Source organism: Prionailurus viverrinus, chromosome A2 (genome assembly GCF_022837055.1).
Source record: "Prionailurus viverrinus isolate Anna chromosome A2, UM_Priviv_1.0, whole genome shotgun sequence".
Classification (NCBI taxonomy): Eukaryota; Metazoa; Chordata; class Mammalia; order Carnivora; family Felidae; genus Prionailurus; species Prionailurus viverrinus.
The window spans coordinates 53,685,922-53,704,306 of record NC_062562.1 but is presented as its reverse complement, the minus strand read 5'-3'; the positions used below and the strand labels follow the sequence as shown (position 1 = coordinate 53,704,306).

Sequence of the window (18,385 nt, the reverse complement as noted above, 5' to 3'; positions counted from 1 at the left end):
TGTTTTTCTTTTCATGTTTATTTTTGAAAGAGAGAGAAAGAGAGGGAGCAAGCAAGGGAGGGGCAGAGACAGAGGGGGACAGAGGATCTGAAGCGGGCTCCGTGCTGACAGCAGACAGCCCAATGTGGGGCTCGAACACACAAACCGTGAGACTGTGACCCGAGCTGAAGTCGGACGTGTAACTGACAGACCCCCCAGGTGCCCCCAGCCTCTAGTTTTTATGGTGAGGTCGGGGAAACCCTGCTGGTATGGTGATAAGTGAGGCCGGCAATCACAACCGAGCCTGAGTTTTAGCTAAGAGGAAGTCCGGTGGAAGGATTCTCATTGGCGTAGGCTGGGTCAGGTGCCCATCCCTGACCCAGTCAGCTCTGGCTGGGTTGCGAGATCATGTGGTCAGACATGGCCACTGGGAGCAGACTGCGTTGTCCACAGAAGCCCCCACCCTCCGCAGGTGTCATTGACTTTGCACACTCACATCCCCAGACCCATGTGGGCACATCCTCACTGGCAGCCCCCGTGACCTGTCCAGTGAGCAGCAGCCCCCACCCCCTCAGAGCCTCCGTACCTCCTCCTGAGCAGCAGGTGTACGTGCACTTGCCTGGGTGTGTGCAGCAGTGGGTGGAGAAAGCTGCTGACGTCCCAGCCTCAGAACATCATTCGTCCTCTGGTCACCTGGCAGATTGAGCCCCTGAGTGGCCCCTTGGACGGCGGGACCCTGTTGACCATCCGAGGCAGGAACCTAGGCCGGCGGCTTAGCGACGTGGCCCATGGCGTGTGGATTGGCAGCGTGGCCTGTGAGCCACTGGCTGACAGATACACGGTGTCGGAGGAGTGAGTAGTGGCAGTCCCCAGGGCTGTTCTGAATGACCTCTAGTGTCCCCCCCGCCCCTCCCAACAGTGCCAACCACAGCTCTGCCTTCCTCTCTCCCCTCTGCCTTCCCACCCTCCTCAGCACCCTGCCGCTCACTAGAAGTGGCACAAGGTCTTCCAGACCTTGTTGAAGCCATTACCCACCCCCGTGCATTCCGCCCTTTTCTACTCTGGACGCTTCTCCATATCCTTCAAGTTCCCACTTCAACACCTGCTGCTCTGGGAGGCCCTCCCAGGTTCCCCCAGAACAGCCGGACTTCCATAGAAGCCTTGCATTGATTTTAAAAAAAAAAAGCAACAAAAACCTTGTAGTTAACAAAGTGTGGGGCTGCTGGTGTGGTGCAGAGGTCTGAGCCTACCGCTGTGGGTCCTGGCCCAGAGGGGCTGTAGAAAAGCAGGGGGTGAGCTGATTTCCTTTGCCGGGGGAGCTGTAAGTCAGGCTTGCAGAAAAGCTATCAGTCTACCAGCCCAACAAATGTCCTCATGGTTGGAGAATGTTCAGATCCCAAGAGACCATCTTATCTCACCCCTTTGTCACATAGTTGTAGAATTGTGGGAAAGTCAGGTGGGGCGGGCAGGGGAGGTGGGTAGTCCTGGGGAAGAGCCTGGCATCAGGGTGACATCGGGGTTTCAGAGTGGCTGTTTTCCAGCTGATAGGGAATGGTTTCAGTATTTTGATGTAGGTGATGCCATTGGCTGTCCCAGCCAAATGGCAGTCCCAGCTGTGAGTCGGAGAGGCGGGAAGCTGAGGGCAAGGGTGGAGAGCCCACATACCCTCGGGGTATAGCCGGGGTGGGGGGGTGGCATCATTCAAGAGAGAACCCAGGTGCTGCTTACCCAGCCCCTGAGACCCTCCAGCTGCTCTCCTGACCCAAGCTACCTCCCCCCAGGATTGTGTGCGCTACAGGGCCAGCCCCAGAAGCATTCTCAGACGTGGTGACGGTGAACGCCTCTAAAGAGGGCAAGTCACGGGAGCGCTTCTCCTACGTGGTAAGGGAGGCTGAACCCACCCTCCTGCCCACCCCACCAGACACACACCTGGGGGGTGGCCTGAGGCCTGACCTCCTGTCTTCCTCCTCACAGCTGCCCCAGGTTCAATTCCTAGAGCCTGACAAGGGCCCCAAGGCAGGGGGCACCAGGATCACAATCCACGGGAGCGACCTCCATGTGGGCTCCGAGCTCCAAGTCCTGGTGAACGACACAGAGGCCTGCACGGAGCTCGTGTAAGCCCCTGGGCCTGGGCCACCCCTTCCTGCCCAGGGAAACTGGAGGGCTGGGGGCTGGAAGGGTGGAATGACATCCTTGCATCAAGCATCACTCGGGTTTTCACCAGCTGTGTCCCTTCGGCCAAGCCCCTTCCCTTCTCTGAGCCTCAGTTTCCTCATCTGGTAAGAACAGTAATTGTGAGTAGTACTCTGTGCCCGGCATACAGTAGGAGCTCCATAAGTGACCTCTGCTGTGAAAAATGTGATGGTCATATACATTCGGAGCTCCTCTGGCTGGCCCAGGGGTGTGGTCCAGAGCCTTTTGATGAAATACCTCTGTCTTTTTTTTTTTTTTTTTTTAATTTTTTTTTTTCAACGTTTATTTTTGGGACAGAGAGAGACAGAGCATGAACGGGGGAGGGGCAGAGAGAGAGGGAGACACAGAATCGGAAACAGGCTCCAGGCTCTGAGCCATCAGCCCAGAGCCCGACGCGGGGCTTGAACTCACGGACGGCGAGATCGTGACCTGGCTGAAGTCGGACGCTTAACCGACTGCGCCACCCAGGCGCCCCGAAATACCTCTGTCTTTATTATGCACTTACTGTGTACCAGGCCCCATTGATGGGCATTGCTGGGGACACCAAGAAGAGCCCAGCAAAGTCTCAGCTCTCGGGAAAGCAGACAGTCCCGCAGGAAATAGAAACATCTGAGACTGGGAAAAAAGCTGGTTCTTTCAGAGCCATTCCTCAGCTCTGAGAGAGGGACTCTGGGAGGGCTTCTTGCATGAGGCGGGATGGGGCAGAATTGGAACACACGGGCAGGGCTGGAGGAAAAGCGAATGTGTTGAAGGTGGGGAGGACAGCCTGAGCAAAGATGTGGCAGTGGGTATGTGCAAACAACAGATTCCTGTACGAGGGGGCAGAAGACCAGGTTGGGGCGAGTCGAGGAGGCCTATCCAGGCCAGGCATGCGGGCTTGTGCCCTGGGCGATGGGGCAGGCAGGAGCAAGCAGCAGGAGGTGGGGGCCGTGCTGACAGTGCCGCTGCCCTCCCACAGGCGCATGGACACCAGCATCACCTGCACGGTGCCCGAGGGTGCCCTGCCGGCCCCCGTGTCCGTGTGTGTGCGCTTTGAGCGCCGGGGCTGTGTGCACAGCAACCTCACCTTCCAGTACATGCAGAACCCAGTCATCACGGCCATCAGTCCCCGCCGCAGCCCTGTCAGGTGAGACCCCAGACCCTGACCTCTGGCTGAGCTCACTCTCTAGGGCTGCGGGTGGGCTGACAGGGCTCGCTGTATCCCACAGTGGCGGCAGGACCATCACGGTGGCTGGCGAGCGTTTCCACATGGTGCAGAATGTGTCCATGGCTGTGCACCATATTGGCCGGGAGCCCACGGTGAGGGGGCTGGGACCAAGGTGGGTGGGGAGCGGCCAGTAGCCCTGATTGACTCTCACGCTGCTGTATCTGTCTTCTCTCTGCCTCTCTGTCTCTCCCTCTCTCTCTCTGTCTCCTTAAACCTCAATCTCTCCCCGTTTCTCCTGCCCGTCTGTCCATCCTCAACCTTGGCCCTGGCCCTGGCCCTTCCCTACCAGCTCTGCAAAGTTCTCAACTCCACCCTAATCACCTGCCCGTCCCCTGGGGCCCTGAGCAATGCATCGGCACCGGTAGACTTCTTCATCAATGGAAGGGCCTACACCGATGAGGCGGCTGTAGCCGAGGAGCTGCTGGACCCCCAGGAGGCCCGGCGGGGCAGCAGGTTCCGCCTGGACTACCTCCCTGACCCACAGTTCTCCACGGCCAAGAGGGAGAAGTGGATCAAGCACCACCCCGGGGAGCCCCTCACCCTGGTCATCCATGTGAGTTCCAGCGGGTACCAGTGCGGGAGTGAGCGGGGCCGGGGTCAGCCGCAGACCTCAGCAAGCACTCCCTCTCTGTTCCTGCAGAAGGAGCAGGACAGCCTAGGGCTCGAGAGCCACGAGTACCGGATCAAAATAGGCCAAGTGGCCTGTGACATCCAGATCGTCTCGGATAGAGTCATTCACTGCTCGGTCAACGAGTCCCTGGGCACGGCCGAGGGGCAGTTGCCTATCACAGTGAGTGAACGGGGAACCCCAGGTGGAGGCAGACCTGGCCCCCAGCCCTGCCCCTCACCCAGCGTATCAGAGCTAAGTGTTGTCGTGCTCAGTGGATGACGCCAAGTGGAGTTTTACATCCCCACTTGACAGATGAGGCCCAAGAACTTAGTCACCTGCTCCAGGGCAGTGATTGGCCCCAGATAGGCCTGATGGGGCTGGACTTTCAGAGGCCGTTAGAAGTCTCCCTTGTTCCACTTGATGCTCCACGTCAAGTTTGGGCTGCCAGTCACGTGCAGAGTCACGGAGGGGAGGGATACAGGAGGAGTGCCGAGAGGGGCCAGAAATGAGACCTTTTCTAGGCTGTATCTGCTTGCATGCCTCCTGGGATGGGAAACCCCTTCCCTCTCAAGGCAGCACATGCCGCCCAGGACGGGTCTGACTGCCAAAGCTCTCTTTCACCTGCACCCCAGTCCCAGTTATGCCCTCTGAATCCTCAGCCTTTGCCTGTTTCCTTGGTCATCAGACAGTCCTCCAGATACTTGGGGACAGCAGGCAGGCCCTGTGAACTGCCCTGCCTTCGGCTCCTCCACTGCCCCTCCCAGGCCGTAGTAATAAACACAGCCCATATTGAGTCTCCCCTCTCTGCCAGGGCTAGCCAAGCATCATCCCCTTTAGCCCTCACAGCATCCCCAGGAGGTGGGCCTGGTTATCTCTGTGTTTATAGATGTGGCCTCTGAGGTTCAAAGAGGTTAGGTGACTTGCCCAGGAGCCCACAGCTAGTGAGGAGAGGAGCCAAAGCACGAGTCCGGGGAAGCTACAGCTCCCTCCTCCCGCCTCTGCCCAGATCCAGGTAGGGAACTTCAACCAGACCATTGCCACACTGCAGCTGGGGGGCAGTGAGACCGCCATCATTGTGTCCATCGTCATCTGCAGTGTCCTGCTGCTGCTCTCTGTGGTTGGTAAGGAGACTTATTCTCGTGACACCTTGGAGGGCACACCTGCCCCCACCTTGTCCCAGCCCCTCAGAAGACTGGCAGATAGGAGAAGAGGAGTGATGGGCTGGGGACACAGCTGAAACAAAAGCTTGGTGGTGGGTTACTCACTGAGAGATGTGCCCTGGCTGCGGCACAGATGGGTGGAGGATGGTAGATGCTGGGGGATGCGCTGGGTCCAGGCCGTGGGCCCTGACTGCCTGGCAGAGGAACTTGGAACTTTGTCCCGGAACCAGTAAGGGGCTACTGGAGGAGCTTAAAAGGGAAGCTTAACCTACACATTTGGTAGGCTATCCCACTATCAAACTGATGGTTGTAAAGGTGATACAGTTGATCCTTGAACAACACGGAGCTGGGGGCGCTGACCCCCCCCCCCCACAGTCCGAAATCTATGTATAACTTTTGACTCCCTCCAAAACTTAACTACTAATAGCCTCCTGTTTCTGGAAGCCTTACCAATAACATAAACAATCAACACACATTTTGTATTTATATGTATTATATACTATAGTCTTACCATAAAGTAAACTAGAAAAAAGAAAATGTTATTAAGAAAATCACAAGGATGAAAAAAATACATTTTCAGTACTCACTGTATTTATTTTTAAAAATCTGCAGGTAAGTGGGCCTGTGCAGTTCAAACCCAGCTGTCCAAGGGTCATCTGTGTGTGTGTATATTTCCCCCTTCCCCACCCCAGTAAGGGATTATAATATAATACTACTGTGTCACCTTTTAAATGTTTCATAATTCACAAGTTAACACCCGGTCATCGTAGAAAGAATCGAAAATGGTAAAAAGCAGAAAGAGAAGAAATCGCCCATAATTCTCTCACCCAAAGAAAGCCACTGTTCACCCCTATTTTTTTTGACCTCCTCTATTTCCGACCTGGGCCGGTTCACCCCTCCTTAGGCAACCTGATGGTCCCCCGCTCCTGGGAGGTCACCATACTGATGCCGAACTTAGTGCGGACATCCGACCGGCATAGCACATCACAGCCCAGAACTTCTGGGCTCAAGCAATCCTCCTGCCTCAGCTTCCCAAGTAGCTGGGACTACACACATGTGCCACTGCACCTGGCAAGGATCCTGAGCCTGGGAGACCCCTGTTTTATTTTAACTGACATATAATTTTATGTTAGTTACAGGTGCACAACACAGTGATTCAGTATTTTGATGTAGTTGCCTTCTGTCACTATACAAAGTTCTTATAATGTTATTGACTATAGTCCCTATGTTGTACATGACATCCCCAAGACATGTGTTTTATAAGTGGAAGTTTGAACCTTTTCATCCCCTTTACCTATGTCACCTATTCCTGCACATCCCTCCCCTCCAGCAACCACCAGATTGTTTTCTGTATCTACGAGTGTTTCTGTTTTGTTTGTTTTGTTTTTTTAGATTCCACATATAAGTGAAATCACAGAACATTTGTCTTTCTCTGACTTATTTCTTAGTGTAATACCCTCTAGATCCATCCATGTTGTCACAAATGGCAAGATTTCATTCTTTTTTAGGACTGAGTAATATTTTATGTATGTATACCATTACTTCTTTATCCACACATTTATCCAGGGACACTCAGCTTGCTTACACGTCTTGGCTATTGTAAATAATGCTGCAGTGAACATAGGGGATGCATGTATCTTTTTGAATTAGTATATTTGTTTTCTTCAGCAGATGAATAACCCAGAAGTGGAATTGCTGGCTCCTAGGACAGTTTTATTTTTATCTTTGAGGAACCTCCATACTGTTTTCCACAGTGGCCGCATCAATTTATGTTCCTCCCAACAGTTTACCAGGGCTTCCTTTTCTCCACATTCTTGCCAACACGTGTTATTTCTTGTCATTTTGATCCGAGCCATTCTGACAGGTGTGAGGTGCTATCTCATTGTGGTTTTGATTTGTATTTCCCTGACGATGAGTGATGTCGAGCATCTTTACATGTGTCCGTCGGCCATCTGTGTCGTCTTTGGAAAAATGTCTCCTCAGGTCCTCTGCCCATTTGTTAATCAGGTTGTTTGGTTTTTGTTATTCAGTTGTATGGGTCTTTATGTATTTTGGATATCAACCTTTTATCGGATGTATCATTTGCAAGTATCCTCTTCCATTTAATAGGTTGCCTTTTTATTTTGTGGATGGTTTCCTTCACTGTCCAAAAGCTTTTGAGTTTGATGTCATCCTATTTGTTTATTTTTGCTTTTGTTGTCCTCACCTGAGGAGACATAGCCAAAAAAAATATTGCTAAGGCTGCTGTCCAAGAGCTTGCTGCTTATGTTTTCTTCTAGAAGTTTTATGGTTTCAAGCCTCACGTTTAAGTCTCTAATTCATTTTGACTTTATTTTTGTATATGGTGTAAGAAAGTGGTCTGGTTTCATTCTTTTTGCATGTGGCTGCCCAGATTTCCCAACACCATTTATTGAAGAGACTGTCTTTTCCCCCTTGTATATTCTTGCCTCCTTTGTTGAAGAATAATTGGCCATGCAAGGATGAGTTTATTTGTGGATTCTCTTCTAGTCCATTGATCTATATGCCTGGTTTTGTGCCAGTACCGTACTGTTTTGGTTACAATAGCTTTGTGGTATAGTTTGAAATACGGGGGCATGATCCTTCCCGCTTTGTTCTTCTTTCTCAAGATTGCTTTGACTATTTGGGGTCTTTTGTGGTTTCCTGAAAATTTTAGGATACTTTATTCTAGTTCTGTGAAATATAACATAGGTATTTTGATAGGAATTGCATTGAATCTGTAGATTGCTTTGGGTAATATGGGCATTTTAACAATACTTCTTCCAAGGTATGAGCGTGGTATCTCTTTCCTTTTTTTGTGTGTCATCTTCAGTTTTTCTCATCAATGTCTTATATAGTTTTCAGAGTACAGATTTCTTACCCCCTTGGTTAAATTTATTCCTAGGCATTTTATTCTTTTTGGTGCAGTTGTAAATGGTATTGTTTTCTTGTTTCTTTTTCTGAATTGTTCTTTATTAGTATATAGAAACACAGTAGATTTCTGTATGTTAATTTTGTATCCTGTGACTTAACTGAATCCGTTTAATAGTTGTAATAGTTTTTTGGTGACATCTTTAGGACTATCTACATATGTTATATCATCTGCAAACTGTGGCAGTTTTACTTCTTCCTTTCAAATGTGGATGCCTTTTATTTCTTTTTCTTGCCTAATTGCTGTGGCTAGGACTTCTAAGTGCTATGTTGAATAAGATTGATGAGAATGGGCATCCTTCCTGATCTTAGAGGAAATGCTTTCAGCTTTTCACCATTGAGTTTGATATTAGCTGTGGGTTTGTCCTATATGGCCTTTATTATGTTGAGGTACATTCCCACTATACCCACTTTGTTGAGAGTTTTTATCATAAGTAGATGTTGAATTTTGTCAAAGGCTCTTTCTGCGTCCATTGAGATGATCATATGATTTCTAGCTTCATTTTTATGTTAATTTGGTGTATCATGTATGATTTGTGGGTGTTGAACCATCCTTGTGTTCCTGGAATGAATCCTACTTAGTCATGGTGTGTGATCCTTTTTTTTAAAGTTTGTTTATTTATTTATTTATTTATTTATTTATTTATTTATTTATTTTGAAAGAGAGAGAGAGCATGAATGGGAGAAGGGCAGAGAGAGAAGGAGAGGAATTCCAAGCAGAGTCCATGTTGTCAGCACAGAGCCTGATGCAGGCCTTGTGAGATGCAGAGCCTGATGCAGGTACTGTGAGATCATGACCTGAACCAAAAATCAAGAGTCAGACACTTAACTGACTGAGCCACTCAAGCACCTCGAGGGTGTACAATTTTTTAAATGTATTATTGAATTTGGTTTGCTAATATTTTTGCATATTTTTTGCACCTTTGTTCATCAGTGATATTGGCCTGTAATTTTCTTTTTTTTGTAGTCTCTATCTGGTTTTGACTTTATAAAATGAGTCTGGAAGTATTCCTTTCTCTTCAATTATTTGGAATAATATCAGGATTGGTATTAACTCTTCTTTAAATGTTTGATAGAATTCACCTGTAAAGCCATTTGGATCTGGACTTCTGTGTTTTGGGGAGTTTTTAAATTACTGATTTAATTTCATTACTAGTAATCAGTATATTCAGATTTTCTATTAATTATTCAGTCTTAAAAGATTGTATATTTCTAGAAATTTATCCATTTTTTCTCAGTTGTCTAATTTGTTGGTGTGCAACATACAGTGTTATCTTTTATATTTCTGTGGTATCAGTTGCAATTTCTCCGTTTTCATTTCTGATTTAATTTAGTCCTTTTTTTTTTTTTTTCCTGGATGAGTCTGGCTAAAGGTTTGTCAATTTTGTTTCTTATCAAAGAACCAGCTCTCGGTTTCATTGGTCTGTTCTATTGTTTTTCAGTCTATTTCATTTATTTCTCCTCTGATCTTTGTTTCCTTCCTTCTACTAACTTTGGGCTTTGTTCTTTTTCTAGTTCCTTTAAAGTTAGGTCATTCAAGACTTCTCATTTCCTGAAGGAGGCCTGTATCACTAGCGAACTTCCCTCTTAGAATGGCTTTTTCTGCAACCCAAAGATTTTGGACTGCCATGCTTCTGTTTTCATTTGCCTCCATGTATTTTTTTTTTTTTTACTTCCTCTTTGGTTTTTTCATTTACTCATTGGGTGTTCAGTAACATGTTGCTTAGTCTCTACATGTTTGTGCCTTTTCCCATTTTCTACTTGTAATTAATTTCTAGTTTCATGCTGTTGTGGTCAGAAGAGATGTTGGATATTACTTCAGTTTTCTTAAATTTATTGAGACTTGTTTTGTAGCCTAATATGTGACCCATCCTAGAGAATGTTCCATGTGCACTTGAAAAGACTATGTATTTTGCGGTTTTTGAGATTTTATTTAAATTTTTTTAATGTTTACTTATTTTTGAGAGAGAGAGAGCGTGAGTAGGGGAGTGGCAGAGTGAGAGGGAGACACAGAACTTGAAGCAGGCTCCAGGCTCTGCGCTGTCAGCACAGAGCCTGATGCAGGGCTTAAACGCATGGACTGTGAGATCATCTGATTCGAAGTCAGATGCTTAACCAACTGAGCCACCCAGGCGCCCTGAGATTTTATTTTATTTTGAGAGGGAGAAAGTGCATGTGAGCAGGGGCAGGGCAGAGGGAGAGGGAGAGACTCTTAAGCAGGCTTCAGGCCCGTGCAGAGCCCGATATGGGGCTCTATCTCACGACCATGAGATCATGACCTGAACCAAAATCAAGAATTAGATGCTCAACAGACTGAGCCACCCAGACTGAGCAAGGTGTCACTTGCTGTTTTTGGATGGAGTGTTCTGTATATATCTGTTAAGTTCAGCTGGTCCAGTGCGTCATTTAAGGATGATGTTTCCTTATTGATGTTCTGTCTGTGTTGTCTATCCATTGATGTAGGTGGGGTGTTAAAGTCCCCGACTATTATTATGTTGTTGTCTGCTTCTCCATTTAGGCTTGTTAATATTGCCTTGTATATTTAGGTGCTTCCATGTTGGGTGCAGAAATATTTACAAATGTTATATTCTCTTCTTGGATTGACTCTTTTAAAATCTATTGTGTCTGATGGAAGTATTGCTACCTTAGCTTTTTTTATGTTTCCATTTGCATGGAATATTCTTTTCACTTTTAGCCTGTGTCCCCACACTTCTGAAATGAGTCCCTCATGGGCAGCAGATAGATGCATCTTGTTTTTGTGTTGGTTTGTATCCGTTCATCCATGTCTTTTCATTGGAGAATTCAGTCCATTTATATTTAAAGTAATTATCGATAGGTACATACTTATTGCCATTTCATTATTTTCTGGCTATTTTTGTAGTTTTTCTCTGTTCCTTACTTCTTTTGCTCTCTTTCCTTGTGGTCTGACAGCTTTCTTTAGTGGTGTGCTTAGATTTTTTTCTTTTGTGTATTTTATATAAGTTTTTTCTTTGTGGTAACGGCAAGGTTCACATATAACATCTTAGGTTTATAACAGTTTCTTTAAAAATTTTTTTTTGATGTTTATTTTGGAAAGAGAGAGAGACAGAGCATGGGCAGGGGAGGGGAGGGGCAGAGGGAGAGGGAGGCACAGAATCTGAAGCAGGCTCCAAGCTCTGAGCTGTCAGCACAGAGCCCGACACGGGGTTCAAACTCACGAACAGCGAGATCATGACCTGAACTGAGCCACCCAGTCACCCCTATAACAACAGTCTCTTTTAAGTTGATATTAAGTCAATTTTGAGCACATTCCAGAGCTTTATATTTTTACTCTCCCCTATTTTATATTTTTGATGACACACTTTACATCTGTTTGTTTTATGTATCTCTTAGCTAATTATCGTATTTTAATTAATTTTACTACTTTTGTCTTACTCTTCATACTTGCTTTCTAAGTGTTTGACCCACTACCTTTATTTTATAATGTTTACCACTAGTTTAAACACACACACACACACACACACACACACACACACACACCACTTCTTTTTATAAGAATGGGACATCAGAGTTATTTTCCAGGGCGTTCCCCAACCCTTTACCCTGTAGGAGTTTTCAGCCCACCAGGGAGGGGAGGACTGTAGGCCGGGGCAACTGTCCACCTTCCCACACCCTGCCCAGAGGAGCAGGAAGCCAGCAGGACCTCTCACTCCAGGCCCAGGCCCTGCACACTGCCATGTGCCGACAACTGTTTTCCAAAGGGCTTTCCAGGCCTGACCTGCCTCTCTACTGCCTGCAGCCCTGTTTGTCTTCTGTACCAAGAGCCGCCGTGCAGAGCGCTACTGGCAGAAGACTCTGCTGCAGATGGAGGAGATGGAATCTCAGATCCGAGAGGAAATCCGAAAAGGTAGTGGGTGGGGAGCATGCGGGACTGTGGACCTTGGCTTTCCCATCTGGGGAATGGGTTCAGGATCTACTCACAGCTCCCTGCCTATCCACCAGGGTTTGCCGAGCTGCAGACAGACATGACTGATCTGACCAAGGAGCTGAACCGCAGCCAGGGCATCCCTTTCCTGGAGTATAAGCACTTTGTGACCCGCACCTTCTTCCCTAAGGTCAGCCGGCACCCTTGCCAGTCACCTCAGGGGTTCCTTGATCTCTTTCTGAGCCATGCCAACCTAGAGGGCACTTTTAAGCAGATGGGAAAACTTGGTGCTACGTGGACCCCTTGAGCAATGCGTAACCTGCATGCACATTTATGGCAGCCCTGGCTATCTGCCCTCGCCTGCCAAGGGAGGGGTCCCAGTTTCTCCTCTCACTCTTCTCTATTCATTTGATGTTTAACTGTCCGTATGGAAGCCGGCTCTTAGCCCCACTCTCCTGGCGGGTAGGGCCTGCCTCTCCCTTCACTAAGGGGGCTCTCCTAGCCCCCAGTGCCCGCCCCCCCAGCCTCTCTCAGCCCTGGTGGGCCCCTTCCCAGTCAGGCTTTTGGTCTCCACGTCCCCTCCTCCTGCCCACGGGACTCTACCTCAAGCCTCCCACCCCTCTTTGCGTTCCAGGGGCTGCTGCCCTGTCCCCCCCTTCCCGGGCCCAGCAAGAGCGTATGTGCTGGTGTCCACTACCCTGCTTCTTGCCCTTCTGCACTGTTTACCCTGCGGCAGCCCAAACAAGGCCACGCTGTAGTTCCCGCTGGCCTCTGCGCTTTCTCCCGTTCCCCACTGAGCTGCTTTTGCTTCCTCTTAAGCCTTGTGCATTGCCACACCTTGTGTCGTGAGGTTCCACCCTTTCCTTTCCCCCATGAAGCCCCTTGGGTCTCTGGACCCTTAAGGCCCTGCGCATGGCCTACTGCCTCTTCTTCCTTGACAAGGCATCCCTTTGCATTTGTTGAGCGGCCCTTGTGTGCTGGTGAGGGGAGACGCAGCCCTGCTGAGATGCTGGGGGGTGGTCTGCCCCTACAGTGTTCCTCTCTCTATGAAGAACGTTATGTGCTGCCCTCCCAGACCCTCAACTCCCAGGGCAGTGCCCCGGTGCAGGAGACCCACCCATTGCTGGGAGAATGGAAGGTGAGTACCCCATGCAGGTGCATGACTTAGAGCCAACCCACCCCTCTTTGGGCCCTGCTTTCCTGTTCATCTGATCCACGGGTCCGAATCACCAGGAGTTGGGAGGAAGGAGTCAGTTATTGCAAGATAATGAGCCCTTCATCCCAGGAGGCATTCAAGTGTCCATTCAGGGTGTGGTAAGTGCTGACCCTAAGCCAGGTAGTGAGGAGAGAGGATTGGGCCCTTCTGGATATCCCACTCCATCTGCTGCTTAGAGAATGGAAAATGAGAGGTTCTCACGTAGAAGGAATCTGGGTTACCTCCAGGCACCTTTGACCTTCTGTGAGCCCCATTTTTCAGCTCAATTGAGCCGTTATTCCCAGTCATGGGGAGTTAAGAGACCTCTACCATGAAAAGGTGGTGAGCTCCCCATCCCAGGAGGCATTCAAGGAGACATTCAGGGCATTATAAGTGCTGACTCCTAGGCCTGGTAGAGGCACCAAACCCCTGTGGACTCCCCAGCACCAATTGCTTCCGCAGATCCCGGAAAGCTGCCGGCCCAACATGGAAGAGGGGATCAGCCTGTTCTCCTCATTGCTCAACAATAAGCACTTCCTCATTGTTTTCGTGCATGCGCTGGAGCAACAGAAAGACTTTGCAGTGCGTGACAGGTCAGGCTGCAAGGCTCTGGGAGAGGGACAGGGGCCTGTCAGAGGCCACACAGCCCGTCCTGGGTTGGGTGGGGCAGTTTGCAAATCACCTTGCCCACTAGGCAATGGGCATCTACCCAGCACCAGGCCCTTTCCTGACTTTTCTGGGCCTGGATGCCCAAGGTCTAGGCTCGTGGGCACAGCGGTTACTGTGGATGCTAGAGAAAGTGGCCCTTTCTCCAGGTGGGTTTGAGCTGTGCCCACCCATCTGCCAGGCACCACCCACACAGGCATACTTGGGCTCGCCAGGGCCACGAGGCAACACCGGCACCCCCTCCTCCCACTCCTCAGATCCCAGGGCCTCTGGCTGCAGCCAGTGCTGATGCCCCACACCCACCCGCAGGTGCAGCCTGGCCTCCCTGCTGACCATCGCGCTCCACGGCAAGCTCGAGTACTACACGGGCATCATGAAGGAGCTGCTGGTGGACCTCATCGATGCCTCGGCTGCCAAGAACCCTAAGCTCATGTTGCGGCGCACAGAGTCTGTGGTTGAGAAGATGCTCACCAACTGGATGTCCATCTGCATGTACAGCTGTCTGCGGGTGAGGGGGGCGGAGCTGCACCACCAGGGCAGTGGGGACCACCACCTCCCAAGCCCATGTCACGTCAACTCTGTCATCTTTGTGCAGATGAGGAAAGGGGGGCTCAGGGAGCAAGGAGAGTCCTAGAGGGTCCATTATACAGACAGGGGAACTGAGGCTCAGGGAAGCCTGGCCTGGCTTCCTGTAGGGGCTCGGAGCAAGCTCAGGGCAGAACAGAGACTGTCACCGGGCTTTGTTCTGGAAGATTGCTGTCTTGGTCATCAAACCCTCCCTTGCGTGCCTTTGGGCCACAGCTCTGAGTTCACATGATAAATCAGGCCCAGTCCCAGCCCTTAAGATTCCCCCAGGCTTAGAGCGGACAGGTGTGGAAATGTCAATTAAAATACAGAGCGATAAATGCCACACAGTGGCACTCCACCACCGATGCCTTGGACCCGGTTAGAGGGCTCAAGGTGGCTTCCTGGAAGAGGCAACCCTAAGCTCGGGTCTGAGGGCTTAGCGGGAGGGTTGGGGTATGAGGCCCAGCCTGGCCCAAGACTCTCTCTACTCACCAGCTTGTGATTTGACACCACATTCCGTGTTCTAGTTCTCCCTAAACGCACCCTGGGTGGCTTAGCAGAGTCACGGGCCTGGGAGCCAGCTGATCTGGGGGCTCGAGTCTAGCTCTGCTACCTCCCCACTGGGTGACCCTAGGAAGGTTGATTGTCCTCTCTGAGCCTCAGCAGCGAGGGGGATATCCCATGCCTGGAAGAGTTGCTGGGATGACCAAATGAATGTGCCTGCCCCCAGACAGTGGTTTTCCACCTTAGAATCCATGGAGACACAGGGGGCGGGAGGGGGTGTAGTGGACAGGAGGCAGGGAGATGTGGGGAGAATGACACCAGGATCCAAAAGGAGGATGTTACACAGTGTGGCGGTGTTAGCGGAAGGGGTAGTGAAGGCATTCAAGGTGGGGGCCACAGCATGCCAAAGGCTTGGGACCTGGAACATGGAGGGTGGGCAGGGAGGCAGTGCGGGCTGGGCTGGGCAGGCTGGGCCTCTGACAGCCCTGTGCACACCCCAGGAAACAGTTGGGGAGCCATTCTTCCTGCTCCTGTGCGCCATCAAGCAGCAGATCAACAAGGGCTCCATTGATGCCATCACAGGCAAGGCCCGCTACACACTCAACGAGGAGTGGCTGCTGCGGGAGAACATTGAGGCCAAGCCCCGGGTGAGTTGGGCGGAACCAGGGCAGCTAGCTGGGCAGCAAGGTGGGAACCATCTCCCAGGCTGACTGGGAGGGGAACCCACATGCCCGGAGCATCCTGACCTTAATCGTGACCCAGCCGCCCTGGGCAGGCTGTTGCCTTGCCTGGGCCCTGGGTAGCGATGGAAGGGACTCGCTGACTGTCTTCTCTTGTCTCATGCAGAACCTGAACGTGTCCTTCCAGGGCTGTGGCATGGACTCGCTGAGTGTGCGGGCCATGGACACAGACACGCTGACACAGGTCAAAGAGAAGATTCTGGAAGCCTTCTGCAAGAATGTGCCCTACTCTCAGTGGCCACGCGCGGAGGACGTTGACCTCGGTGGGCAGGGGCCGGGTGGCGGGCCTTAGCCTTTGGGCTGCTCCAGCGGGAGCTGTCCCTTGCCTTGGTTGTGTACTCCTTTCAGTTAGTGAATGTACGTTAACTGAGGCACCGGGGACATGGAGATGGATGATCAGACAAGATGCCCATCACCAGGGAGCTCCTATTCTGGCAGGGAGACGGGTACTGCAGTGTGAGCAAGCGGCAAACAACAGCAAAAAGTATTCAGGAAAGGCTTCCTCAAGGAGGGGGAGTTGGAGTGGGTTTTGAGGGATGCATAGGAGTTCTAGTTAGACCAAAAAGCTGAGAACATTTGTTCTATGACCACAGGCTTTTCATAGCACCTGGTCTGTCCAGGTTCTGTTGCAAGCACCAGGTTCTGATGATAAATAGGTGCTAGGTACAGTGACTGTTCACAGCAGGTTGCTCGCCAGGGCTGGTAGGCCGGGGCCAGGATGGGGTAGGTGATGAGGTTGGGCAGGCACTCAGTCACCCAGATCCTGGAAGGGCAGAGTCTGTACCTAAGGACAGTGGGGTCATGGAAGGTATGTGATCCCTTTCACACGCGGTACCTTTTATTTCATTGGCATTAATAAAGTAACAATGTCAAAAATGAGGACATTTCTAAACCTGCTCTGTGCCCACCATACTCTCTCGTCTGGATCTTTTTCCTCCTCCCCATTCTACAGATGGAAAAATAGAGGCTCAGAGAGAGGCATGGCTTGCCCTGGGTTCCACAGAGAGAGCAAGAGACCTCTCCCTGGGGGGCCCAGGCTGGTGCTGCGCCCTCCAGCCAGCTCCCCGCCCCTGACACCCTGCTCCCTGCCCCCAGAGTGGTTCGCCTCGAGCACACAGAGCTATATCCTCCGGGACCTGGATGACACGTCTGTGGTGGAAGATGGCCGCAAGAAGCTCAACACACTGGCCCACTACAAGGTGAGGGCCCCGGCCCCACCCATCCCCCACTTCCACCCTCCCTAACTTCTGACCTCTGACCTCGGCCTCTCCCCTCCTGTCAGATCCCCGAAGGTGCCTCCCTGGCCATGAGCCTCACAGACAAGAAGGACAACACACTGGGCCGAGGTAGCACCGGTGGACATGGGGAGGGTGTCTAGGCCAGGCCTGGGCTCTTTCTGAGCAGTCATCATAGGGAACCTGAGGCTTTAAGAGGCAGGACTGGGCCGGACTATTGTCTCCTTGGTTGAGGCAAGGGCCAGGCCAGCCCCTCTGCCCCACTACTGCTTGGGCAGGGCCTGTGGCCAGGCCTCCTCAGGCTAGTATCCTGCGGGCAGCCAGAGAGAGGCCCCAAAAGGGCGGGATGTGGTTTCAAGAGGTCTGGGCAGCTGCCAGGCTGGAGGGGGAGCTGGTCTGTCCATCTGGGCTTCAGGCTGTGTCCCTGCCTCAATTCCACCCCCATCCACACCCTCAGGCTCCCCAGGCCCAGCTGCCCAGCTGCCAGGCATGGGGTCCTCGGCTCCCGGCATCTCAGGGTTCCCTCCTGAGGTCAGGAGCAGGACCTTGGGCCTGTCCCCACAACTTAGGAGGTCTGGGTTGGGCAGCGGAGGGGGTGAGGGCAGCCAGCCTTTTCCCCTCTGAGAGTCTTTCCCCTGTCCATCTGTTGACTCTCTCTCTGTCCCTCTGTTTCTCCTTTCTCATGTGTCTGTTTCTCACTGCCTCTATCTCATTCTCGGTGTCTCTCTGGATCTCTCTCTCTCTGCCTCTCTCCATCTTAATGTCTCCATTTCTGTTTGTCTCCCCTCCTCTCTCTTGTTTATTTATTGTGTTTTCCATCTCACAGTGAAAGACTTGGACACGGAGAAGTATTTCCATCTGGTAAGTGCCCGGCCTCTGGCCCTGGGGGCGCCCGCCCTCACCGGGTGTGGACTTGGCTTCCTGCCACCCTAGGCCTCTGGGGAAAACATTCCCAGCCCTGGGAAAGGCTGGGGACTAGGGAGCAGAGGGTAGGTCCCAGAATCACCCTCATCCCTTGGGCACCACAAAGCGCATGTGGAGCCAGATACCTGTGGGTTGTGGGATTAGACCGCCCACAGGATGGCCAAGGGTGGTACCAGGTGCTGGACTGGCCCCCTTCCTGGCCTCCTAGGTGTTGCCCACGGACGAGCTGGCAGAGCCCAAGAAGTCCCACCGGCAGAGCCACCGCAAGAAGGTGCTACCAGAGATCTACCTGACTCGCCTGCTGTCCACCAAGGTGGGCCTCACCTCTCCTCCCTGTCAACGGGCCAGCTATGTGTACATGCCTGGGTATGGTGGGGGGGGGGGGTAGAGTTCTGTGGGGGCAGAAGGGCTCCCTGCATGAGAGGCTGAGGGCTTTGTGCTGCTCCTGGGGAGTGATTTGCTCACAGCCATGAAAGGTGCCTAACAGACAACTTCTGTATTAGCCAAAGTAACAGGGCAGCAGAGGCCCAGAGGGGTCAGTACTGCCCCCAAGGTCACATAGCTCAGGTGGCC

The 18,385-nt window shown here is 51.3% G+C and overlaps 1 protein-coding gene across 5 annotated transcripts in view; it reads left to right on the top strand.

Moving 5' to 3' along the window:
- PLXND1 (plexin D1) overlaps positions 1–18,385 on the top strand; it is a 60,185-nt gene that overhangs the window by 36,818 nt on the left and 4,982 nt on the right. For 2 of the 5 annotated variants that reach the window (XM_047848690.1, XM_047848688.1), the window contains exons 13-31: positions 680–831; positions 1,761–1,860; positions 1,954–2,093; positions 3,131–3,298; positions 3,381–3,471; positions 3,669–3,932; positions 4,020–4,169; positions 4,996–5,110; positions 11,856–11,963; positions 12,059–12,171; positions 13,015–13,119; positions 13,639–13,769; positions 14,152–14,350; positions 15,414–15,560; positions 15,760–15,916; positions 16,749–16,852; positions 16,936–16,999; positions 17,715–17,749; positions 18,021–18,125. In XM_047848690.1, coding sequence (XP_047704646.1) covers positions 680–831; positions 1,761–1,860; positions 1,954–2,093; positions 3,131–3,298; positions 3,381–3,471; positions 3,669–3,932; positions 4,020–4,169; positions 4,996–5,110; positions 11,856–11,963; positions 12,059–12,171; positions 13,015–13,119; positions 13,639–13,769; positions 14,152–14,350; positions 15,414–15,560; positions 15,760–15,916; positions 16,749–16,852; positions 16,936–16,999; positions 17,715–17,749; positions 18,021–18,125 — 2,448 coding nt within the window. Of the gene's footprint in view, positions 1–679; positions 832–1,760; positions 1,861–1,953; positions 2,094–3,130; positions 3,299–3,380; positions 3,472–3,668; positions 3,933–4,019; positions 4,170–4,995; positions 5,111–11,855; positions 11,964–12,058; positions 12,172–13,014; positions 13,120–13,638; positions 13,770–14,151; positions 14,351–15,413; positions 15,561–15,759; positions 15,917–16,748; positions 16,853–16,935; positions 17,000–17,345; positions 17,666–17,714; positions 17,750–18,020; positions 18,126–18,385 lie in introns of those variants that run through there. The other 3 variants (XM_047848689.1, XM_047848692.1, XM_047848691.1) reach the window with 3 other exon arrangements.